The sequence below is a fragment of the Aethalodelphis obliquidens genome, unplaced genomic scaffold (assembly GCF_003676395.1).
Source record: "Aethalodelphis obliquidens isolate GAN/ISIS:26980383/991018 unplaced genomic scaffold, ASM367639v1 scaffold37, whole genome shotgun sequence".
Lineage (NCBI taxonomy): Eukaryota > Metazoa > Chordata > Mammalia > Artiodactyla > Delphinidae > Aethalodelphis > Aethalodelphis obliquidens.
In genome coordinates, this window is record NW_020837981.1 from 7,488,792 (window position 1) to 7,513,946 (window position 25,155).

Here is a 25,155-nt window from a genome sequence, read left to right on the forward strand (position 1 = left end):
CGGGTGGAGCCAACCTCAGGAAAGAAGGAATTCATCTGGAGCCAGCTGGCCTCCCGGAATAAAACAGGCTCTCGGAGAGGCTGGGTGGGGCACCCTGAAACCTAGGAGGAAAAACTCCCTGCAGAGGGCAGAGCTCTGTGTACAGGCCATGACTGGCCTTCCCTAGTTGGGAAGCTTCTGTGGCTCCTGGTAACTCACTACTGGGTGGCTTTTTGCCCTCTTTAGGCAGCTTCAGTTTCACCATAGGTATAAGCTGACACCTGTGGGGTTCCTGAACGGGCTCACGTGCTTGCTGTTGGAGCCTGGAAGTCAGAGGGGAGAAACTGAAGACCGAGACTGGTTTCTCAGAGACCTCCAGAGGAGAGGGCTTTGGGTAAGCAGGCACTCTTCCCACCTGGGCTTCGGGTTCTTCCCTTGAGAACAATGAAGGAACTGGACGTGTTGATGCACACACATATGCACAGAACAAGGGGGGAGTGGGTTACGTGGCTGCTGAATTGAGATGAGAGGTGACCCAGGGAGTGGGGGCCTTATCAGGAGGCTTCCCCACTATCTAAGGCAGTTTCCTCCCAAAAGATTCATGCCCCAAATTAGTATCCTACCTTTACAAGTAAGAAAACTGAGTCATAAAGCAATTCAATAATTAGGAGTTGTGGAAACACATGAAGATAACTCAAATGAGAATAAGCAAATGCTATCTACTCTGAGTTTGATGTAACAAGTGAGTCGGCCACCATTGCTTGCTTTTGGTGTGTAGAGCAGGGGTAAAATTTTATAGTGGAAGAAGGGGAAGACTTCAGGTATGCTCTGATTGGAGGCTGTTGGCATGGGGTGGATTAACTAGAAGTAGACATCCTACATGATTGGTTAGGGGGGCATATTTGGCTTGCTCCAGTTGGTCCTAAGTTGTAACTAGATGCAGAATTAGGGAAGCTGTCAGTTATTAAGTCCTGGCTGTTTGAGGCCCATTGCTACAGGGGTTGTTGTTTAGTTTTTGCAGACAGATTGGCTGGTTTTCTAAACTGGTTGCTTCAGATTGTGGGTCAGAGTTCTATTTTTATATATGGTTTGGCCATTGTCCATTTGTATACTCAGTCTCTCAGAGGTCTCCATGGCCTTGCACTTAAGCAGCTACCTGTGCTGTGACCTGTTGCCACCAGTGCAGGAATGCCTTGTGTGACTATGCCTGCCTAAACAAGGCCCCCTATGGAGGGCTTTCCCACCAAGGAACAACTCATAAAACTGCACAGAGCTGGTGGTTCCCAGCTGGAAACTGAAGGCCAGTGTTCCATCCCTTCTAACATGCTGTTTCTGGCATGGGTTCATTCTCACCACCTTCAAGAGTCTTACCGGGCCATGGGTCTATTTGCATCTGATTTACATGTGTCTGCAGACAGGACAGCTGTTGATTTCTAGCTTATTCTGCAGCAGCTGGATTTCATTCCTCTGAAGGCAAGGTAGTTTTTTTAAAAATAATTTTATTGAAGTATAGTTGATTATGTTGTGTTTAATTTCCTCTGTACAGCAAAGTGATTCAGTTACATATATTCTTTTTCATGTTCTTTTCCATTATGGTTTATCACAGGAGTTTTGTTTTGTTTTCTTTTTTTTTTTAAATAAATTATTTTTGGCTGTATTGGGTCTTTGTTGCTGCGCGCCGGCTTTCTGTAGTTGCAGCGAGCGGGGGCTACTCTTCGTTGCAGTGAGCGGGCCTCTCATTACGGTGGCTTTTTGTTGCGAAGCATGGGCTCTGGGTGAACTGGCTTCAGTAGTTGTGGCTCACGGGCTCGAGCGCAGGCTCAGTAGTTGTGGTGCATGGGCTTAGTTGCTCTGCGGCATGTGGAATCTTCCTGGAGCAGGGTTCGAACCCGTGTGCCCTGCATTGGCACGCGGATTCTTTTTTTTTTTTTTAATTATTTATTTATTATTTATTTTTGGCTGCATTGGGTCTTTGTTGCTGCGCACGGGCTTTCCCTAGTTGTGGCGAACAGTGGCTACTCTTCTTTGCGGTGCGTAGGCTTCTCATTGCGGTGGCTTCTCGTTGCGGAGCATGGGCTCTAGGTGTGCGGGCTTCAGTCATTGTGGCACATGGGCTCAGTAGTTGCGGCTCACGGGCTCCAGAGCACACGCAGGCTCAGTATTTGTGGCGCACGGGCTTAGTCGCTCCATAGCATGTGGGATCTTCCTGGACCAGGGCTCGAACCCGTGTCCCCTGCATTGGCAGGCGGATTCCTAACCACTGCACCACCAGGGAAGTCCCTATCACAGGATATTGAATATAGTTCCCTGTTCTATACAGTAGGACCTTGTTGTTTATCCATCCTATATATAATAGTTTGCATCTGCTAATCCCAAACTCCCAACTTCCCTCCCCTTGGCAACCACAAGTCTGTTTTCTATGTCTGTGAGTCTCTTTCTGTTTCGTAGATATATTCATCTGTATTGTATTTTAGGTTCCATATATGAGTGATGGTATTTGTCTTTCTCTTTCTGACTTACTTCACTTAGTATGATAATCGCTAGGTCTACCCATGTTGCTGCAAATGGCATCACTTCATTCTTTTTTATGGCTGAGTAATATTCCATTGTATATATGTACCACATCTTCTTTATCCATTCATCTGTCAATGGACATTTAGGTTGTTTCCATGTCTTGGCTATTGTAAATAGTGCTGCTATGAACATAGGGGTGCATGTAGCTTTTCGAATTATAGTCTTGTCTGGGTATATGCCCAGGAGTAGGATTGCTGGATCATATGGCAACTCTGTTTTTAGTTTTTTGAGGAACCTCCATACTGTTTTCCATAGTGGCTGCACCAACTTACATTCCTACCAACAGTGTAGGCTACTGTGTTGGCTATTGTAAACAGTGCTGCTATGAACATAGGGGTGCATGTAGCTTTTCAAATTATACTTTTGTCTGGGTATATGCCCAGGAGTAGGATTGCTGGATCATATGGCAACTCTGTTTTTAGTTTTTTGAGGACCCTCCATACTGTTTTTCATAGTGGCTATACCAATTTACATTCTGGCAGGGGTGGTTTTGAGGCACTGTCAAAAGCTCTTCTGAGGCTTCTCAGCCACTCTCTGACCCTAGAGGTTCTCTCTCCTGCAAGATGGCAGACACACACAGCTAGGAGGGCTAGGAGGGGCCTTAGGTCCCTCGTCTGTAACACAGAGCTGATCGTAGTACTCACTGCCCATAGGGGTAATGGAGAGGAATTGGGGACTGCAGGAGAAGCCTTCAGTATAGTGCCTGGTGTGTACTTAGCACTCAGAAAAGGGGAACAGTCATAGTTTTCTCTTTGACTGGGGTTGTAGTAACCCCAGAGACACTGGGCCTCTCAGACTACAGTCTCTGGTCTAGACCAGAAAGATGGAGGTGCTCCATTAGGGAGTTCCTGAGTGTGACGCTGGGCACCAGGAGCAGATGGGCTCCTTTCTAAGGTTCTTAAATGCTTTGAATCTCTGATCTCACTCAGAATTTTGCCCTCTCCTGGTACTCTGGGCAAGCTTTATCACTAAGTATGAGCCTCTCTCAGATGTCTTATTTTAAAATCTTAGGGCATGGGACTTCCCTGGTGGCACAGTGGTTAAGAATCTGCCTGCCAATGCAGGGGACACGGGTTCGATCCCTGGTCCAGGAAGACCCCACATGCTGCGGAGCAACTAAGCCAGTGCGCCACAACTACTGAGCCTGTGCTCTAGAGCCCGCGTGTCACAACTACTGAGCCCGTGTGCCACAACTACTGAGCCCGCGTGCCACAACTACTGAAGCCCACACGCCTAGAGCCCATGCTCCGCAACAAGAGAAGCCACCGCAATGAGAATCCCACGCACCGCAATGAAGAGTAGCCCCCACTCACGGAAACTAGAGAAAGCCTGCATGCAGCAACGAAGACCCAACACAGCCAAAAATAAAAATAAATAAATACATTTAGTAAAAAAAAAAAAAAACTTAGGGCACTTGCCTCTGAGCTATTCCTGAACTAAGAACAAAAACAGTCTGGATGAAAAATGTCTTCATTATTTGAGAAGCTACCAAGAGCCAAGCTTAAGCCGGTTTTTTCTAAACAGGTGTAGTTCATTTCATTGTCATAGCATCCTAAAGAGTTGTGTGAAAAGTGGCATTTTCACAAACATTTCCATTTTCAGCATCCTGGGGGAGTTCATTCTTTTAAGGAACTCTCTAAGGAAATCCTTTTAAATGTCACATCTCGGATGTTGGGCCACCTGCAATTTCCAGGGTGCAACAGTGAAAGGATCCTAGGAAGGCTTGCTTCTCCACTCACACACATACAAATGTTGGTACTAGCGCAGTTTGTCCTCACAGACACCCACACTCATGCTGAAACAGCCCTACTCCTGCCCACAACGCCTTCACCCTTGTTGTGCATGTGCGCACGCGCAAGCTCTCATGTGCACACACTCACTCTTGAAGGCAATCTTGTTTGCCGCCAAAGGAGCCACATACGGGGAGCAGACACCAGGATCTGTTTCTTCTCCAGGGAGCAGCTGCTGCTTAAAGCCCAGGGTCAAGACATAAAGCCCAGGGTCAAGAGGCCCCTGGGGCCCCAGCTCACTCAGCCTGCAGAGGAGGCCCAGTTTCTAGGTATTTTCCTTTGAAAGCTTTCCCTCCAATTGCTGATGGAGAACTGGGTTCTGTTTTCCAAAGATACCATAAATAATTACTCCCAAAGCAAGTCCTGGTGGAGGAGTAGGTTTCCATCGGCTCATACAACAGGGTTTTTTGGGTGCCTATCACGGGGCAGGCACTCTGGCAGGAACTGGGGGTTCAACAATGAACAGTTGATACTGTTTCTGTCCCTGGAGAGCTCATAGTCTTTGGGGATCTTTAGTCTTCTACTGCTGCCATAATAACATTTCCACAAACTTAGAGCTTTAAAACAACCTGCATTTAAGATCTCACAGCTCTGTAGGTCTGAGGTCCAGATGGCTGGACTGGGTTTCCCCACTCAGGGTCTTGCCAGGGTAAAATCAAGGTGTCGGCCATCTGGGCGCTAATCGGGAGGCTGTGGAAGAATCCAGGCTGGTTCAGATTGTTGGCAGAATCCAGTTCCTTGCTGTTGCAGGACTGCAGTCCCTTTTACTTTGCTAGCTGTTGGCTGGGACTGCCTTTTGCTCCTTAGACCTTCTCTCTGCCCCCTTTGCATGTGGACGCCTACATCTCAGCTGGCAATGGCATGTCAAATCCTTCTTGTGCTTGGATATCTCTCCGACTTCCCCTTCTATTGCCTCCAGGCTGAGAAAATCCTCTGCTTTGAACGGTTTGTATGATTAGATTGGACCCACCTGGATAATCTAGGCTGCGATCCCCATTTCAAAGTCTGTAACTCTAATCACATCTGCACAGTCCCTTTAGCCGTGTAACGTAACACATTTCATATTCAGAGCTTCTGGGGACTAGGGCATGGACATCTTTGCGAGGGTGCATTCTGTGCACCAAGGGGTTAGAGAGAAGTAAACTGGCAACTTGAGGAATACACATTGATAAATGTTAGTAAAGGGGAGGTAAAACATTGCAGTGATAGCTAGGAGCAGAGGTATCTAGCCCTTTTGAGAGGAGATCAGGAAGGCGTGTCTGGCTTCCTAAAGCAGGTAACATTTAAGTTGCAATGTGAAGAATGGGCTCTGTATCAAAGGGTTAAGGCTCCCGGCAGGATTGTGCTTGCAGAAACTGGGAGGGGGCCGTGACCTCCCTCAAGGCTACACTAAGCTGGGGAATGTATTTCTGAGCAGAGTCATCTTTAGTTGGGTCTGGTGGGCCAAGCTTGTAGCAGGGCAGGGCAAGGCAGGAAAGGGTGGGGGTCCTGCTGCTTAGCCCCCCAGGGGGTAGAGGCTTTGCCTGGAGCTCCCAGCCTGTCTCCCATGTGCAGGTGTGAACATCTCTCACGTTGCTTCTGATGCTGGTCCTTTTTCAGATGCTCCCCTTCCCCATCTTTCCATTTTTAGCAGATATTTTTGTGAAGCAGGGCTTCAGTGCAAAACTCTTTTGTTCATTCATTCATTCATTATGTTCGCTTCTTAATTAAAAAGTATCTGTTGAGCACCTACCACATGCCAGGCGTTGTGGGAGGGGAATACAGCAGAGAACAACATAGAAGGGGCTCCTGCCCTTACCTGTCGTCTGAATACAAGTGAAGTAGAAGTCTTTCAGCTGGAGCCCGCACCATTCTTTCAGGAGCCTAGAAACATCTGTCGAAAACCAGTTGCTACATGCTACGGGGAGTCTTTCCTCTCAGATGGATGAGACAGTGGAAGCCAAAAGAACAGTGACACCTGCCATTGATAGAGCACTAACTCCTCTGATATTATTCTTGATGATAATATCCCTATTTTACAGACAAGGAAACAGACACAGAAAGGTTTACCCAATGTTACCCAGCTAATAAGGGGCAAAGCTGTTATTTAAATCAGGCATTCTGACTGCAGCAGTTGCTCAAGCACTACATTATGCGGTTTATATGCCTGCCACATACTGGGCATTGAGCGAGTGCTTTGTATAAATCCTATCACTGAATCCTCCTAGTAACCCCACCAAAGGGTGATGCTTATTCCCAGTGTTGAGATGCAGAAATGGAGGCTCAGAAAAGTTAAGTAACTAGCTCAGGGATACCTAGGGAGTGAGTGTCAGCATTGGGATCTGAGCTCATGTCTGTCCTGCTCCAAAGTGATTACTCTTTAAAAGGGAGGGAGTGTGGGCGGAGAAGAGGGGTGAAGAGCCACTGTGGAGAGGAAGGAGCCAGTGGGGGAGAGAGAAGACGTTCTCAGGGTGGGGTGAAGCAGAGCAGGGTGGAAGACGCTGGAGGAGGTGTGAAGGAAAGGCCTTGGGCTGGCAACAGGAGGTTTAAGGGAGGGGAAAGCAGTTTTCTAGGGCGAGTTGTTTTCGGAAGGTAGATTGCAAAGCACCAACCACGGGCTATGAGGTCCACGAGCATCTGGAGGTTCTGGTGCCAGGCACTGGTTCTTTCCTGAGGACATGAGAGAGGGAAAGGGGGCCTTTGAGAATGGGGAGATGCAGGCCTGTTTTTTGGCAAAGGGGAGGGAGGCCTGAGCCATAGCACAGAGGGAGACCGTGTGTGTGTGTGTGGGGGGGGGGGGGGGGGCTATGTACATGGAGGGGGTGCAAAGATTCTATCCATAGGACGGAGGGCTGTTCTGAAGGTGGAGAGGTGCTGTTTCTCTAAGATCGGAAGGAGGAAAGGTACGTAAATCTACAGAGAAATTCTTAGGCAGTAGAAGAGTGAGGTGACAGGGTGATTCGTAAAATGGGGACACCCGTCTTTGTCCATTGTGACGAGACTGTATTAGTTTCCTGGGGCTACCTTAACAAATTACCACAAACTGGGGCAGCTTAAAATGACAGAAACCTACTAGCTCACAGTTCTGGAGGCTGGAGGTCAGAAATTAGGGTGTTGGAAGAATTAGTTCCTTCTGGGAGGCTCTGTGGGAGAGTCTCTTCCAGGCCTCTTTCCCCAGCTTCTGGAGGTTGCTGGCAGTCCTTGGCGTTTCTTGGCCTGTAGATGCATCATTCCAACTTCTGTGCCTGTCTTCACAGGGTAGTCTCCCCTGTGTGTGTGTCTGTGTCCAAATTCCCCTCTTCTGTAAGGACACTAGATGTTGGATTAGGGCCCACCTAATCCAATATGACCTTGTTTTAATTTGATTGCATCTGCAAAGAACTTATTTCCAAATCAGGTCACGTTCACAGGTGCTGGGAGTCAGGGCTTGAACGTATCTTTTGGCAGGGACGCAATTCAACGTAGAACAGGGCACAAAGGAGATAGTATGAGAAAAGGTGCCCTGAAGGATATAAAATGGTACAGAAACACAAGGTCATATCAAGGTCACTGGCTAAAGGGCACTTAAGGTCGAATATGTTTATAAAGTAAACAATTTCCTCCAGAATTTATGTTTTGCATAAAACCCCAGAGTTTCCAATAAAGAGTTTGCTGAAGGTAGTCATCTATCAATCTGCAGCCCCTGAGAGAAAGCACTCTTAGCAAATGGACTTCCTCACTGCTTCCCAGGAAGGCTTCCGTGGGCAAAACATCCATGCTCCCCACCACTCTTTTAGGGGTCACTGGGAGATGACGCGTTCCTCCTGCCCTCTCCTATCTCAGGCACCATTTGGACCTAGGAGTTAGTCACAATTTGTTTTAACTACAAACCAAATTAGTCTCCAACTTCTCTTCCGTTCCACCTTCCTCCCACCCCTAGATTTCTAGTTAATCCAGTTAAGAACAGAGGTCCAAGTGCGTACTGAAGAGTAGATGCTTTTGTAGGTGATTTAGGATGTAGGGGAACAGGTGGCCAGAAGGGGGAACCATCTCTCAGGGGCAGGAGTGGGAGGGACAGCAAGGGAGCCTATCTAGACCCCTGGCACTGTGCAATAGCCAGCCTTCCCCTCCCCTAGAACCTCACTCAGCCACAGAAGCCCAGACTACCTAAGCAGGGAGATCTCTGAAACCATTTTGGAGTCCATTTTGGGTCATGGAGGCCTTAAAGAATTTGATTAAAGCTATGGACTTCCATCCCAGAAAAATACATACATGTCTACAGAAAAGTGCAGATAATTTCAAAAGCTTCACTGACACCCTCGAGCTTATTCATAACCCCTGGTGGAATACACTCTCCCCACCCTATTTTCCTGAGAAAACTGAGAACAGCCAGGGTAATTGATTTGTTCCCACATGTGTAGCTATTTAAAGGGAAATCCAAACTGAAGTGCAAACTGCTACTTTTGTTCTAACCACTATATATAGAGTTTGTTTCCACTAAATAAAAAAATGACTCCTCCCCTTACAGAAGCAGACTCCAAGAAAACTTCTTTAGCGGGGAGGACTGGAAGTTGTGGGGTGGGAGTGACAGCAGAAAAGGCACCTGTGGTCCCCAGTGTTTGTAATTGAGCATCATTCAATGGAACACAGACATTTGCAATGGCCTTGGGATTTCCACTCTACACTGGCGAGGTGGGGTTATTGGGAGTCATCAGCTGGGATTCCAGCTTTTAAGGACCTCCTCCTGCAGTCAGGAGGTAAGTGGTTATGTGTCCACGAAGGGCTACAATGGAAGGCAGGAGGCATTCTTGGACTTAGAGCCCAACTGTAGATCCTCATTGAGGGTATCAGGGGAGCAAGCCCATTGATTTACCTTCTCCTGAGACTAGAATCTGGGATGACATCTAGGGAGGAGAGCACTTCTCTTGCCAAAAAAAAATGAACTGGCTCCACTGCAGACCCCACGGCTCTCTTCCTCCTCCAGTAACACATCCCCTCCCCCTCTCCCCAACATCCAAGCCTCTTTAGACACTGGGAACCAACCCATCTAAAATGGGAGTGAGGGGAAAGATCCTGATTAATCGAGTCTCGGGATTATACTGGGACATTTTCTATATAATAGCTCCTTGGAGTGGGGAAATCTCACAGATTTGGGGGAGGTCTAAATTTGGAGATGGCTAAGTTTAGGGGACGTCCTCTCTATTGTCTACAGGCCTGATTTTGGAGTTCTCAGATTAGAAGACCCTGGATGGGGGCGGGGCAGGGTTTTGTTTGAGAGGGTCTCCAATAGCTCGGGGTCTGGCCGTGTGCCTGGCCGAGGGGGCTGGGGGTGCGGGCTGCTTCCCGCGCGGCCCCTGACTCCGAATCCCCCACCGCCGGTTCCGCCTGGGCCTCGGAGACCCGGAGAGCCAGCGCGCGCGATGTCCCCGCCTCCGAGGCGGGCCCGGGGCGGGGAGGTGGGGACCCCTCCCCTTCGCCCATCCCCTCGGGGCCGGCCGCCCGGGCGCTTGAAAGGCCGGCCGGGGGAAGGGAGGGGAGGGGAGAGAGGAGAGGAGAAGAGAAGAGGGCGGAGGGACAGACCGGCGGCGGCGACGCCGGGGCGCGGGCAAGGCGGAGCCGGCGGCGGCCGCGGGGCCCCAGTGAGCCGAGCCGGGGCGAGGCGGCTCCCGAGCCGTCGGGGGGCCTGGCGAAGACGGCCGGGCCACTTTCCTTTCCGAGTTGTAATCGTGTTCGGGGGGCGGCGCCGGGGCCGGCGTTTCGGGGAGAGTTTTCTCGCGGGGCGGGCGGGGGAGCGGCGCGCGCCGAGGGGGAGGGGAAGGGGAGCATGCCCGGCTGGAGCCGGGCCTCGGGGCGCGCCCCGGCCGCCGTCCCCACCTCCGCCTCCTCCTTCTCCTCCTCCGTCTCCTCCTCCTCCTCCTCTTCCAGTCCCGCCGCCGCCGCAACCAACATGGCTGCGCTACTGAGCCCGGGAGGCGGCCGCTGCTGAGCGCCGCTCGCCGCCCGGGCCCCCAGCCCGCCCAGGCCCCGGCCCATGGCCCCCGCGGCCTCGCGGCCCCCGGCGCGCTAGGGCTGCCGCCACCGCTCGCCGCCCCGAGGCGCCCGGGGCCCGTCGCCACCCGCCTGCCTGCCCGCCCGCCTGCGCGCCCGCCGGCCTCCGGGAGTCCGGTAGCCGTCCGGCGGGGCGGGGCGGCCGCCACCATGGAGCCCCAGCGCCGGGAGCTGCTCGCTCAGTGTCAGCAGAGCCTGGCCCAGGCCATGACAGAGGTGGAGGCGGTGCTCGGGCTGCTCGAGGCCGCAGGAGCGCTGAGCCCCGGCGAGCGGCGGCAGCTGGACGAGGAGGCGGGAGGCGCTAAGGCGGAGCTGCTGCTCAAGCTGCTCCTGGCCAAGGAGCGGGACCACTTCCAGGACCTGCGGGCGGCGCTGGAGAAGACGCAGCCTCACCTGCTGCCCATTCTCTACCTGAACGGCGTCGTCGGGCCGCCGCAGCCCGCCGAGGGCGCCGGTGAGTGTGAGACCCCCACCCGGCCTCTCGGATCCGCCTTCCACGACTTCTCTCTCCGGTTCTCCGAGGGGGAAGTCGCGAGGGCCATTCATCTACCTGGCGCCTGCCGCGAGGAGAACCTTCCTTCCTTCAGCCTGCCTGGGGAGGGCCCGGTGCGCGGACCCCCACTTCACACCTCCTCCCCCAATCCCACCCTTGCTGTGAACAATGCCCCGCACTGCAGGCCTTGATCCTCCAGGTACCGCGGCAGCGGGGCCCTCCCGAGACCGCCAGGTCTAGCCTCGGGGCGATCTCGGAGGGATGTTCGTCAGTCCCTTTTCTGAGACTCTTAACCATCCACCAGTCCTTTGAGAGCCTCTGCTAGCCTTCAATCAGTGATAAGGTCTAGAAGAATAGAACCTGGGCCAGGGCCGGTACTTCTGAATTTTGGTCCCTGGCACCCCGTTTCGGGACCACTGGTGCCTTTTCACTTTTTGATTTTCTCAGCTCCCTCTGCCCAAAGCTCAGTCTGTTTGTTCGCCCAGGCTTGTGGTTGATTATGCACAATGCCTGCTAGGTTTCTTTGGAAACTGTGGGCCGGGAAAAGTTGGGGAAGTTGCATTGCACCATGGGAAAATCCTGGTAGTAGCTGCTGGGGCTCAGTTCCCTCCCTAAGGGTGCCGAGCTGCCTGAGGAGGGAAGGCTGGTGACGGGTTCCCTTGGGTGGTGGTGATGGATTTGTGAGTATTCGTGTGTGTGTGTGTGTGTGTGTGTGTGTGTTTTGGGGGGGGTTACTGCTGGGAGTTTGTGGCAAGTGGTAGGTTTGGTGTGGCCTGGTTGGGGAGTGTGGAAAGCCAGGCTTTTAGACAAGGAAGCTGAAGAAGAAGGCATAGCACTGAGGAAGGAAGAGCCAGCATTTATTGGGCACCTACTGTTGTGGCAGGCACTCTGCTGTATCACGTTCGTTTACCACTCTCTGCGCTATTATTCCTACTTTGCCAGAGAGAAAACTCCAGCTTGGAGTGGTTAAATTGCTCAAAGTATTGGGCACCAGGAGTTTTCAATTATGACCCATTGTTTTATTTAACCCATTTGGAACCAGGGAGCAACAAGTGCTGCTTTTCTATGTCTTGTCCGTGTTTTAAAAGTGAACAGAGAGGGCTGATGAACTGCCTTTAACAACTTGTAGGCCACAGGCTGATGAAACGTGTTTATTTGGCCGTTAAAAGCCTCACTTATTAAGGAGATGGTTTTATAAGCTCTTCCTGGTAACAGCTCCATTGGATATTGGCCACCTTTTTTTTGGTAGTGAAGGCAACTGGCATACAGAGAGACTAAGCTGCTGGCCACACAGCATATCATTTCATTGATGGCCCTTCTGTCTCCACTTTGGGTTTCTGACTCTTCAGCATTTCTGTTCCTCAGACCTACGCTGTCCCCCAGTTATGATCGTGTCTGAGTTGCTGGGCAGCCCGGTCCTCTCCTGGGATGATGCTAAGAGCTGTCAGATGTGCCCTTGAGGATAATGTCAGAGGGAAATCTCTTCGGGGTAACTTTTTTTTCTTCTTAGTTGCCTTTTTGTCTACCTAGCTCTCTGTGCTTGAAGGAGGAGGTTGATCAAGGAAGCGCAGAAGTTGAGTGCAGACTTAAGTCTTCAATGGGATGTGTTTGAATCAGCGCTAGCCTTAATCTCTGGAATAGATAGATGAATTGCCATTAATTAGGGCCCTCCCTTTTCCATGCTTGGTAGAGAAGGTGGGGCCTCACAGAGCTGAAGTTCTGGAAGCTGGTCCTGACGTCTAAGGGAAAGATAAAATAGGGTTTGGATTTTATCCTCAAGGGCAGGATTTCAAACCCTAGTTTTACCACAATGCAGAGCTGTGTAGGTTTTCAAGGGAAGTTAAGTTCATTTCAGTTAATACTTTAGGAAAAAATTAGGATAGCATTTGGTCTGGCAAGATGCCATGTAGAGCTTCTGGGGATGAGGGGGTGACACGGTGTGCAAGGGAACCACAGAGCGTTGGGATCTTTTAAAGGATGAATTACTGTGCAGTGGTTGGCAGCCTTTTTTCTGTTAGCCAGGGAGCCCCTTTTATGGCGCAAAGCTCAGTGACTAAAAGGACTGCTCGGGTTGAAGGAATGGAAGCACCCGTTTCATCCCTGAGGAGCCGAAGTCAGGGAAACTCAGCCCTGTGTCCTGGTCTTTGCTCTCCCAGCAGGTTCCACTCCTCACACAGGTGCACACCTCTGCCTGTAAGTCAGCCTTAGTGCAAGCGTCTTGTGGGAGCCCCAGAGAGGAACTGGTTGGCTTCCCAAGGATCCGTAGTCTCAAGGGGAGGCCCCTTTGTCACTGTTTCTACATCGGAGGTGCTGCCATCACCCAGTTAGGGGCTCCTTTGATGGATTCCACATCCCATGTGGGCCCCTGGTCTAGAATGCCCGTCCCATGGCTGGCACTTGTGTGCTGTGGGAGTTTGTTGTGCTGCACGCAGATGATGTCTGGCCGCTCCCCACGTGGGGCCTGGAACTGGGAGGAAACTGGCCTAGGTGGTACAGGGCAGATAGCAAACCAAGCTCATCTCTTCTGCTCAGGCTCAGTTAGAGCCCCAGACGTTTATAACTCACCATGCTCAGGCCTGGGGTATGAGGGTGAGTAAGAAGACACAGAGTTGTTTTATTCTGGGGGCAGGGGGACTTCTCTACCAGAATTGATAGTACATCGCTGTTGAGCCTTTCTATCTTATTGCGTACTTGAATGTCTCACTTAGTTCTGCGGCACCTAGTGCCTTTTCTGCGTGACGCTGGGTTCCGTTCCCGCCATCTGTGAGGTCTGAGGACAGGCCAGGAGCTGCAGGGCAGAAAGGAGCTGGAGTCAGGCGAAGTGCAGTGCTCCTGATTCCATGTTGGGGGTGGTTTTTCCTGTTACCTGGTTTGGGCCTCCCATTACAGTTTTAGGCCGTTGCCTGCATTGGGGAACTCTGGAATTTTGTAGCCTTTCCTTGTCCCAATTCATGCATCTGTAGGGAAGGAGTGAGCCCCTTTGTCCCCACTGGTGGTAGAGAGAGGAGAGAACTGTTCTCCTCTGACTGGCTCAGGTCTCTCGAGTTTCTTCCATGGTAGTACCAGGATCTTGTTTGCTCACTCGGAACCCACGAGGTCCTTTGTTTTTTCTCTTTGATTCAGTTGCTGACATCTGGGTTTTCTCACTTGCAGCTCCTCAACCGCCTGCCCCTGGAGTGAGGGGCCCCTTCCTGGCGCTGAGCCTCAGCGTCCTCATCTGTGAGATGGGGCTGCGGGTGCTGCATGGCCTGTCTCAGCCACTGGGAGGCAAAATGAGATTGGGGAGGCCTGAGGTGCCTGGTCCTGTTCTTGGTGCACGTGGGGCCGGGGTGCATAGGATGTAATTCCAGCCTGCAGCTGCCTAGTTGGGGGAATGGGACACTCAGGAGAGTGACATTATGAGACAGATCAATTGAGTGATACAAATACAAACAGGCTTTTTCCTCCTTTTGAAGCGCCACTACATGCTTTCCGCAAATACTCTCATCCACCCCTAGTGGCTCTAATTACCATCTAAGTGTGGAGGGCTCCCCAAACCATTTTCACAACAGGCTTCTCTCGTGGAGCAGAAGTGGCAGAACACGGTGACTGCTGGTGGCACTCTCTACTGCGTGCTCAGAGCTGAGTTTCCCCTCCTCGTCCCCTCTGTGCCTCCTCTTTAGTTTCCTGGAGAGCTGGCTGACTTGGCTTCGCTACAGTTAAGAGGATGGAGACGGTAGTGTTTGCTGGAGAAGCCAAGGAAGGCTTCGAGGAGGGACTGGGGCTTGAGCTGGGTGTTGAAGGGGTACTCTGAGTGTGCAGAGGAAAAGGAGGATGTTCTGGGTGGGAGATGCAAGAACAAACTCCTAGCTATGAGAGGAGCAGTGTGTTTTCAGGTTGCAGAAATTAGACCAGCCTGAGTGAGCAGGGCATTGGCTCTGGGTGAGTGGAGATGCAGAGGTAATCTGAAGGACCGTGATGGCTAGGCGGAGCAAGGGGTTTATACACCACCTGGGGCTGAACTTGTCAGAAGTTAAAGCTGTAGGAATTTTTTAAAAAGAATAACCCCAGGCGTTTCCGGTGGGATGAGTGCAGTTGGCTGCTGATCGTCAGGTGTGGATTATCTATTATTCATTAGAGGTTACCTGGGCCTTTTGTTCTCTCCCTGCTTTCTTCAGGTACCAGCCACCTTTTCTTCATCCACTCTGTCCTTGATGGTCAGAAGTAAAAGCTCCAGCCATTGTGGTTTTTCTTTTGGTTGTTAATTGTGTTGAGAAGGAAGCAGTGGAGGAACTTGAAAGTGATGGTTGAAAAGAGGTTTCTAAGAGAAAGGCAGATTTTATTTATCCCTCTGTGCATTAGTTCAGGCACCCTTATTGCAGGTGACAGAAACTTAGCTCAAACTGTATTAGTCAGAAAAGAGAAACTTATTGTATAATATTCCAAAACCTTGGGATGAATTGGAGTAACTGGCCTTGGGATGATTGATCCTGAATGCCACGGGCTTTTCCCGTGGGCCTGGAACATGACCTCAGGCCCCTCTTGGCTTCATCTCCACAGCCCCTGACCAGAGAATAAAGGGAGCCGTATCCAGAAAACCAGGCAGAAGAATCTCATGGGAGGATTCTGATTGGCCTGACTAGGGTCACACGTCCGTGTGAGACCCAGTCACCGTGGCTGGGGCTAAAGGACTAAGATGGGCCCAGCAGTGGACCCAACCAATAGGGTAGGGTGATTGGCAGCTCGTACCAGTACCATGTGGTTCTTTAGAATGGGGAGAAGCAGTTCTCCAAAAAAAGAAGAGCAGAAACGATGTCGTGCAGGTAAAGCAGCAGGTGAATGTCCAGGATGTGGTCTCATCTTGGTGTGATGATGCAGTTAGCAGATGAGGTCATTGCTGGAGTGGGGTGGTTGAAGGTTGTCAGATTTCACTAGGTTTTAGACCTTGAGCAAGGCATTTAACCTTTCTGAACTTATCTCCCTCTCTACAAAATAATGAAAACAGTAACTACTTCACTCTGCTATTTGACAATGCATGGTAGGAGAAAAGGAGCATTTGTTAGTGTGGTGAGTAATGCAGCCTGGAACCAGCCTTAGGACCAGAAGCCTGGGATTCTCCTGGTCTGAGGGTTATGGGAGAGCTCCTGGTAAACTGCTGAACAGATGTCAGGGTTGCTTTTACTGTGGCTGTGGGTCATCAAGAGTAGAATGTAGTCTCCATGAGCCAAATTCGCTGTTGTATTCCCGATGCCTAGAATAGAGCCTGCCCCAACATGGGCGTTCAGTAAATTTCTGTTGGATGGATGACTAGTCAGCTGTGTGGCGAATGAGTGGTGTGTCCCTGCGTAAGTCCAGATTCTCTTCAGAAATAAGTGCAGATTCTTAAGTGGTGACTTCACAGTGACAGAAGGCTGTGGGAGTGCAGGAAGGCTAGGGTGAGTTCCAGCGGCACACACGGATGTCCCCACCCACAGTATGTCTGTGATGGAAGCAGGTGGTGTGACATTGGTGTCTGAAGTCTCCATGGTCACCCCTCAGGTACCAGCATTGTGAGACTGGCTGCCAGGAGCCACGCGGAGCGACCACACTGCCTGTGTAGGATTGGAGAGCCCTTCACTTTTTGCACTTAGAATTTGAAAGTCAGCTTGGTGTCCTCGAAAGAGTTTTGGATGGGGATCTGCTCCTAACTGTACAACATCTTGACCTTGGATGAGCCTCTTAACTACCTGGGGCTTGTTTTTTTCCAAGTAGAAGGCTGGAAGAAGTAAAGCTGGAAGAAGTGCAGTGTTGACTGAGGACTTCCTCAGTCCTGTAGGGTTCTCAGTACTTGCAGGGTGGCCTTAGGTCCAAGGAAGCTTGGTGATGGGGTTGGAGTAGATTTCTAAGACGTTTCTTCCAGGTCTCTACCATGATTACTATTTTTTAAAATGAATTAACTAATTTATTTTGGGCTGCGTTGGGTCTTCGTTGCTACGTGTGGACTTTCTCTTGTTGCAGCGAGCGGGGGCCACTCTTTGTTGCGGTGCGCGGGCTTCTCATTGCGGTGGCTTCTCTTGTTGCGGAGCATGGGCTCTAGGCGCACGGGCTCAGTAGTTGTGGCTCGTGGGCTCTAGAGTGCAGGCTCAGTAGTTGTGGCACACGGGTTTAGTTGCTCTGCGGCACGTGGGATCTTCCCAGAGCAGGGCTCGAACCCGTGTCCCCTGCATTGGTAGGCGGATTCTTAACCACTGCGCCACCAGGGAAGTCATGATTACTATTTTTTGATTCAGTGTTAGTGTTAAGTGATTTTCGTACTCTGGCTTTCTATTTCCTGAAAAAGTAAGCAACGTAGGAGTTGTCTTAATTTTTTGTTCCACCTTATTCCAACCACCTATACATTCTGCAGGCCATTTCGAGGGGGTTCTTTATTAATTTCCTGTAACCTTGGGAAGATGTGAGCCACGGAAATAGTGGGCATAAGGCAAGAGGACTGAACTCCCTATCAGTCTATGCAGTAGGGATGCCGAACATGTTCAGCAGAGAAGAATTTTAAACGGGATTGAGTTGGGGAGATATTGCATTTTTTTTCACCTTTTCCCTGGGGCAGATTGCATATCACTGAGTTGTGTGTGTCTGTTGATCTTTTTGAGACAGAGCTCCACGAAAGTGCTACAGAACTATTTTAAATTAAACAGATGTTTGGAGTGTTCCATGTTGGCCGTCCAGTTCTAAACCCTTGGTGGGTAATTGTGAGGTGACTGTTGACCTTGATGTTGCTTTTTTTTAATACTGTGGTAAGATATACATAGCATAACATTTACCATTTGAACCATTTTTTTCTATTTTTTTAATTGTGGTAAAATCTGCATAACATTACAATTACTGTTTTATTTATTTTTAAGTGTACAGTTCAGTGGTATTAAGTACATTCACATTGTTGTGCAACCATCCCTACTATCCATCTCTAGAACTTTTTCTTTCTTTTTTTTTTTTTTTTGGCTACGCTGGGTCTTCGTTGCTGCACTCGGGCTTTCTCTAGTTGCGGTGAGCAGGGGCTACTCTTCGTCACAGACCCCAGAGCGCACGGGCTTCAGTAATTGTGGCTCGCAGGCTCTAGAGCTCAGGCTCGGTAGTTGTGGCGCACATGGGCTTAGTTGTCCTGTGGCATGTGGGATCTTCCCGGACCAGGGATTGAACCCGTGTCCCCTGCACTGGCAGGCGGATTCTTAACCACTGGACCACCAGGGAAGTCCCTCTAGAACTTTTTCATCTTTTGAACCTGAAACTCTACCAATTAAACAATAACTCTCCATTTTCCCCTTCCCCCAGCCCCTAGCAACCACCATTCTACTTTCTGTCTCTGTGAATTTGACTGCTCTAGGTATCGCATATAAAAATGGAGTCATGTAGTATTTGTTATTTTGTGACTGGCTTGTCTTCACTCGGCATAATGTCTTTATGGTTCATCCATGTTATAGCATGTGTCAAAATTTCCTTCCTTTATTTAAGAATTTTTAATTGTAGTAAAGAACACAAAATATAAAATTCACCATCTTAACCATTTTAAGTGTACAGTTCAGTAGTGCTAAGTATATTCACATTGTTGTGTAAGAGATCTCCAGAACTTTTTCATCTTGCAAAACCAAAACTCTGTCTCCATTAAACAATAACTCCTCATTCCTCCCTCCCGCACCTCTGGGAACCACCATTCTCCTTTCTGTTTCTATGAATTTGTTTACTTTAGATGCCCCGTATAAGTGGAATCACACAGTAGTTGTCTTCTTGTGACTGACTTACTTCACTTAGGGTAATGTCCTCAAGGTTTATCCGTGTTGTGGCATGTGACGGGATTTCTTTCCTTTTTAAGGCTGAATAATATTCCAGTGTATGTATGTACCACATTTTGTTTATCCACTCATCCACCAGTGTACTTTTGGGTTCCTTTCATCTCTTGGCTATTGTGAATAAAACTGCTAGGAACATTGGTGCAGAAATATCTCTTTGAGGCCCTGCTTTCAGTTCTTTTGATTATATATCCAGGAGTGGAATTACGGATCGTGTGGTAATCCTGTGTTTATTTTTTGAGGAATTTCCATACTGTTTGCTTTGAGTTTTAATTAAGGAAATCCCTACTGTCCACAGCACCTTGACTCAGGGGTGAGTGGCCTGGCTGGAGTCCTAGTTCAACATTTTATTGTTTTCTTCTAAAAATTGTGTATTTTCCCCCCAGACTCATTTTGGAAAGCCTTAGCACAATTCCTTTGGACCAGAAATGAAGATTTTAGTTTCAGTAGTCATCTGTGGCTCTTTTGAGGGCAGAAGTTGTTGACCATAGAATCCCGGCAGCATTCATATCTGGCAGCCAGGGGGTGTTCACACATTTTCTTCGTGTTTGCAGTAGTACTAGTATCTCCATCCCCAAAGGCCTCCAAGTATGTTAGTTATTTCCGCTTTGCAGACACTCGCTCCTTACCCCATTCAGGGTTGGTTTGGTTACATAGACTTGAATCCAGGGTTAACTGGCTATCAAGATTTTCTTTAGAAAAACCTAGATCAGCATTTCCCAAGGAAATATCTTCTAAACAGTAGTTTGGTGGGATGTCAATGGTGTTATCTGTAAAAAGGTTCTCTGGTCAAGTACATTTGAGCAGTGTTGGTTTGAGCAGGTCACACAGGCTCCTTTACTGGGAGCCTCTCAAGCACCAGTAAGCCAGTGTGCTTTGGGACTTTACTGGAGGGGTTCACTATGCAGCGTTTCCCAAACTGATTTGACCACAAAACCCTTTTTCACTGAGCATCTTGCAACATCAGGGTTCTGAGAGGTGCGCTCTTGGGAAACTTCAGCATTAGTGCAGGGAACTGGAACATCAATGTATACCGTCATTTTTCGAATTTTCCCCCAGCTCTTTCATTCAAGGAACCAAAACGTTAAGCGTTCCCATTCTTTTGAGTTCTGATACCAGCTGAAATGGGCGTATGTGATTCTGGGGCTAGTAGATTTTTTTGGATATGTTGACAATTCAGATGTGTAGTGGATTCTGGGACCAGTAGATGTTTTTGGTGTGTGATCTTGCAAGATGTTTGCAAGATGTTTGACCTCTGGGCCTCAGTTTCCCCAGTGTGGCTTAACAAGAATGAAGTCTTGTTCGTGATGGTTATTCTTTGAGATGGTTAAACCTCTTGCGGTCTTCTCTAGAGCTGGGCTTTGGTCCACAGTTGGGGTTTCCAGGGGCACCTTGGAAGGATGTATAGAGACCTGTTCAGGGGTTTGGTGACTGCGGGTCCAGGACAGGTTAGCTCTCGGACGGATCTTTTCTGAGCCCTGGGGAGTTGTTGGGCTGGAGAGCTGGAAGATGGCCTGGAGAGTGATAAGTTATTTCTGGGAAGGTAGGTGATACAGATGGACGACCCGGGTGGCCTGAGCATCATCGCTGTGCTTTGGAGCCCGGGAGTAAGGACACAGAGAGAGAGCTGAGTGTCATGAACCCAGACTTGGGGACCCCCACAACTTTAAATCTTGGCTCTTTAATCTTAGTCTGTGTGACTGTAACAAGGCACTTAACCTCTCTGGGTTTTCTTTTTCGTTATCTATAAAAGGGCTAATATTCTTCTCCTAGGGCTTTGGTGAGGATCGAGGTGATTAATGTGAGGCGAGGGCAAGCTGTTGCTACTGCTTCTGCTCTTGGGGGTAGCCTGCCCTTGAGTAGAGAGCCAATCCCCTTCTCGTCCTTGGAATCAGGAGGTGTCACAGGGTACAGAGAGATGCTCAAGGGAGAGTCGAGAGTGTGCATGGACCAGGAAGCCCACATTCCTGAGGCTGCTCAGAACACACTTTCACAGTGCTCTGGTCCTGGAGCCTGCCATTAAGGAGGGCACCGCCGTGAGCTGTGAGGAGTTCCACTCCAAAAGGACCTTGGGAGGAGTTATTTTAAAGGAAAGGAGACTTAGAGGGGCTTGGATGCTTGTTTTCAGGTGGACATGGGCAGGTGATGAGACCTGATTCTTTCTGACCCCAGAGAGATGACTGGTAGAAGATACTGGGAGGTAGAATTGAGCTCAAGATAAGGAAGAGGGCTTCCCTGGTGGCGCAGGGGTTAAGAATCCGCCTGCCACTGCAGGGGACACGGGTTCGAGCCCTAGTCCGGGAAATTCCCACCTGCCGCGGAGCAGCTAAGCCCGTGCACCACCACTACTGAGCCTGCGCTCTAGAGCCCGCGAGCCACAACTACCGAAGCCCGCGCGCCTAGAGCCCGTGCTCCACAACAGGAGAGGCCACCGCAGTGAGAAGCCCGCGCACCGCAAGAGTAGCCCCCGCTCAATGCAACTAGAGAAAGCCGCGCGCAGCAACAAAGACCCTACGCAGCCAAAAATAAATAATAAATAAATATATTTAAAAAAAGATAAGGAAGAACCGTTCTCCCTTCCTCCTTGCCTTAATTTTATACTATATATTATAAAAAATTTAAACATATGGAGAGATGGAGAGGATAATATAATGAATACCCAGCTCTCCTAATAACTTCTGTTTTCTGTAATTTTTTTTTAAAAATTATTTGTTTATTTTTGGCTGCGTTGGGTCTTCGTTGCTGCACGAGCTTTCTCTAGTCGTGGCAAGCGGGACCTAGTCTTCGTTGCGGTGCACGGGCTTCTCATTGCGGTGGCTTCTCGTTGCGGAGCACGGGCTCTAGGCACACAGGCTTCAGCAGTTGTGGCACGCAGGCTCAGGAGTTGTGGCTCGCGGGCTGTAGAGCGCAGGCTCAGTAGTTGTGGCGCACGGGCTTAGTTGCTCTGTGGCATGTGGGATCTTCCCGGACCACGGCTCGAACCCATGTCCCCTGCGTTAGCAGGCAGATTCTTAACGACTGCGCCACCAGGGAAGTCCCATTTTCTGTAATATTTTGAAACAAATCCCAGACAGCCTATCACTTCCTCCATAAATACTTGAGGAGGTATCTCTAAGAGATAAGGCCTTTAGAAAAAAAATATAACCGGAAGACCAGTTTTACACCCAACAATCTTTTTTTTTTAACATCTTTATTGGAGTATAATTGCTTTACAACGTTGTGTTACTTTCTGCTGTATAACAAAATGAATCAGCTATACATATACATATATCCCCATATCTCCTCCCTCTTGCCTCTCCCTCCCACCCTTCCTATCCCAACAACCAACAATATTAATAATTTCTTAATGTCATCTCATATCCAGTTGATACTCAGTTTTCCTTGTTGCAGAAATGCCTCTTTATAGATGGTTTGTTCAAATCAGGATTTTCATAAGGTCCACACGTTGCCTTTAGTTGATGCTGCTTTCTGAGTCTCTTTTAGAATCCCCAGCAGCCCCCGCTTCCCTGGGCCTTTTGTTCAATGTAGAACTTGTTTTAATGGTCTGTGCTATCCAGCTATGGAGTGGACTGTTGTAGGTGGTGACGTCCCTTCCCCGAGAGTCCACATAGATGGTGGGTGAGCATGGGATGGTTACGTTAGAGAATGGGTTGTGGAGTCTGATCGTAAACCCCTTTAGCCTCAGTTTTCTCACAGGGCTGTTGGGAACGATTAAATGAAATAACATATGTGAAATGTAACTGTTCTTTATGAGTTAAATTTTTTTATTTTTGCCTTTTTTTTTTTTTTTTAAGCTGTGGGATTCTTTTCGTTAACCGGACTCTTACATGAAAGCCAGATATATAAGATAGACAGGTGCTGTGGTGAACAGGTATGGAGGCCTGGAGCTTGCCCTTTTCCCCATGGACTCCCTGCGGTGCCCCCGCACAGTTCCCTCGGGTTCTCCAGAGTTCTGTGGAACAGGGTTTGAAAACCAGTGTGCTTGGATGCTTTTGTTTTAAGATGCTCTCCATGAAGAGGGAGGTGAAGAGCTACCCAAAGCCTCACCTTCCTTTGCCTGAGCTGAGCTGGGTTGGTGAGTCACAGCTGGACCCAGAGGCTGCTGCCAGTGGCAGCTGTGCTTCCACCAGATACTCTTGTCTTTGTCTGCTTCCTCTGTTTACCTTTGTAGGTTTCCTTTCAGGATAAACCATGCTGTCAAAAATGACAAGTGACCACAGTGCAGCTAATAAAAAACCATTCTCTGCTACACAAGACAGTGATTGGGAAGGAGCAGAGTGAAATCCCATCAGATGGGGTCAGGTGGGAAGTGGTTACCTTTTCTGAAAACTTCTTCTATTTTTTTTTTTTAATAATATCACTGACTGGCCCTACCCCTACATTGCATAAGAGAATTGTTAGTTGTTGCATAGATAAGCCCCTTCCGATATGCAGCCTGCAGGTGGGATTTGTGGAGCTGCCTGTGTGGGAAGCCAGCAGAGATGATCGCTTGTGACTCTGAGCTGCAGCCTTGGTGGCCGTCTCAAGCCAGGGTGTGTTTTTTCTACCCACAGTGTTTTTCTAGGTATGGCCTGTCTCTCCCAGGTGGCTCTCAGGCCTCTTTCTGAGTCAACTTCAGGTTACTTGTCCGGATGGTAACCATCAGACTCCTTAAGATGGCCTGGGACTCCCAAACGAATATTCTTGTATATCATTTTGACCACTGCAAATCTGCTGTCCAAATGTGGTGAAAAATCTGTCCAGCCAATAGTGAGTGATGGGATAACAAACACATGGGAAGAAACTTAATTGTATTTTTATTTTTATTTTTTTATTTTTTTCTTAATTGTATTTTTATATTCTGATGTAAGAAGTCATACTTTAAAGAAGTATAATGACCTTTTCAATACTCACGATAACCTCTATTCGTCTTGCTCAGGGTAACCTCTCTTTCTTCTCATCTGGCCAGAATTTTCATTTCCTGTTTATGTTTCTTAAGCAGCTTAAGATTGTCGAGTATTGGGGCTGGAAGGGATCTGAGAGACCACTTTGCCCAGACTGCTGATTTTATAAATGAGAAATAGCAGAGTCCAAAGACACAAAGGGACTCCACCAGGCTCTCATAGCATGCCTCGGTGCAGCTGGACGCAGGATCCAGGTTTCTTCCCAGGCCGGGGCTCCTTCCAAGGCATCTCCACCAGCCACAGACTGGGCGGGGAGTCTCAGGAGCCTTGACTGGTTTTTCCTGATCCAGGCCTGGCTTTGCAGGCACCAGCCTTTCCAGCATGTAACAGGGCATCGCAGTTCATGGAGTTGTGCTGTAGCTCTCCTTCCTGACCATTGAGAAAAAATCTTTTATCAGACCATGCAGTTGGTATTTATGTTCCACAAATGGGCAGAGTAGGCCAAGAGAGGTTTGTCACCTTGCTCAGGGCCTCCAGCTGCTGAGAGGCTGGGCAGGCTTTGGAGTCTTGGTCAGTTTCTTTATAGAATCTGCATTTGTTCTGTATTCTGGGCCATCCTGTGAAGGTCCCCAGTGACATTTCTGTGTCCTGAGCCTTGGACACCCCTCCTCTTCTTCGTGACAGGGTTCATTCATTGAGCAGACATGTTCTGGGCACCTGTCACACAGGGGGTACTCTCTGAATGCAAACATAGGACGTGACGTCTAACTTTAGTGCTGAGTCAGAGAATGGGTGTGATGTTGGCAGGAGGTACCTCCTTGTCTCATTCTTTTTATGACACAGCAAAAACTTCTAGGACTGACTGTGTGGTTTCTTATTGCTTAGTCACGGGACAGAGTTCAAAAAGCAAAATGACGCCACTGAGCCTCTTGCCCCAGAGGAAAAAACCTTTAATAAAGATAAGAGGGTAAAGGCCCCGTGGACACTGAGCCGGCCACCCCCATGGCCAGCCTCGGTGGGAACTGGATCCAGGAAAAAGCAAGAGAATAACAAACCGAAAATGTGCTGGCTCTGGGTCCTTCTCCTGGAAAAAATATAGCTGAACCTGAAGCAGCTTAGAATTTCGGGCCCGTGTGTGAGAGTTTATTATATACGACCGTCTCCTCCATAAGATGTTAGGGAAAAACCCGAACGAGCTTTTTGGCCAATCCAGCATTAAGACTTCCCATGTGAAAATTCAGCAGAGGTGGTCACTGTCTTCTTGCATGAGATCACTCAGCCTTTAGGGTGGAGACCAGGCTGAGTCGGGTCCAAGTTTTATCTGGCCAACTGCCTGTCCGTCTGCCCATCCATCATCCATCCAGTGTGAACCTGGTCAGTGCTCCGACCAGGCGCTGCTGAGTGCTGAGCACGCAGAGGTGAGAAAGACATTAGCCTCGCTCATGAACGACGCCACAGTCCCGTACTGGGCGCCCCGACTTGGGTTTGCTCTTTTAGATGGAAGGTATATCCTATTCTTCCTCAAAGGTTTTCAGTTTTGGTTGCGCTGCCTATTCTGGAGCTTTTAGAAATGCTGGAAGGTCATCAGCTTAGCTTATAGACTTGCTTCTCCTCACCTTCCATTTTGT

At 49.2% G+C, this 25,155-nt stretch overlaps 1 protein-coding gene across 6 annotated transcripts in view; it reads left to right on the forward strand.

The window, feature by feature from the left end:
* The first annotated feature begins 10,131 nt into the window (after window positions 1–10,131).
* DLG5 (discs large MAGUK scaffold protein 5) overlaps window positions 10,132–25,155 on the forward strand; it is a 121,456-nt gene continuing 106,432 nt past the window's right edge. For 3 of the 6 annotated variants that reach the window (XM_027129768.1, XM_027129772.1, XM_027129775.1), the window contains exon 1: window positions 10,132–10,803. In XM_027129768.1, coding sequence (XP_026985569.1) covers window positions 10,500–10,803 — 304 coding nt within the window. In that variant the 5' untranslated portion in view covers window positions 10,132–10,499. The remainder of the gene's footprint in view (window positions 10,804–25,155) is intronic. The other 3 variants (XM_027129769.1, XM_027129771.1, XM_027129770.1) reach the window with 1 other exon arrangement.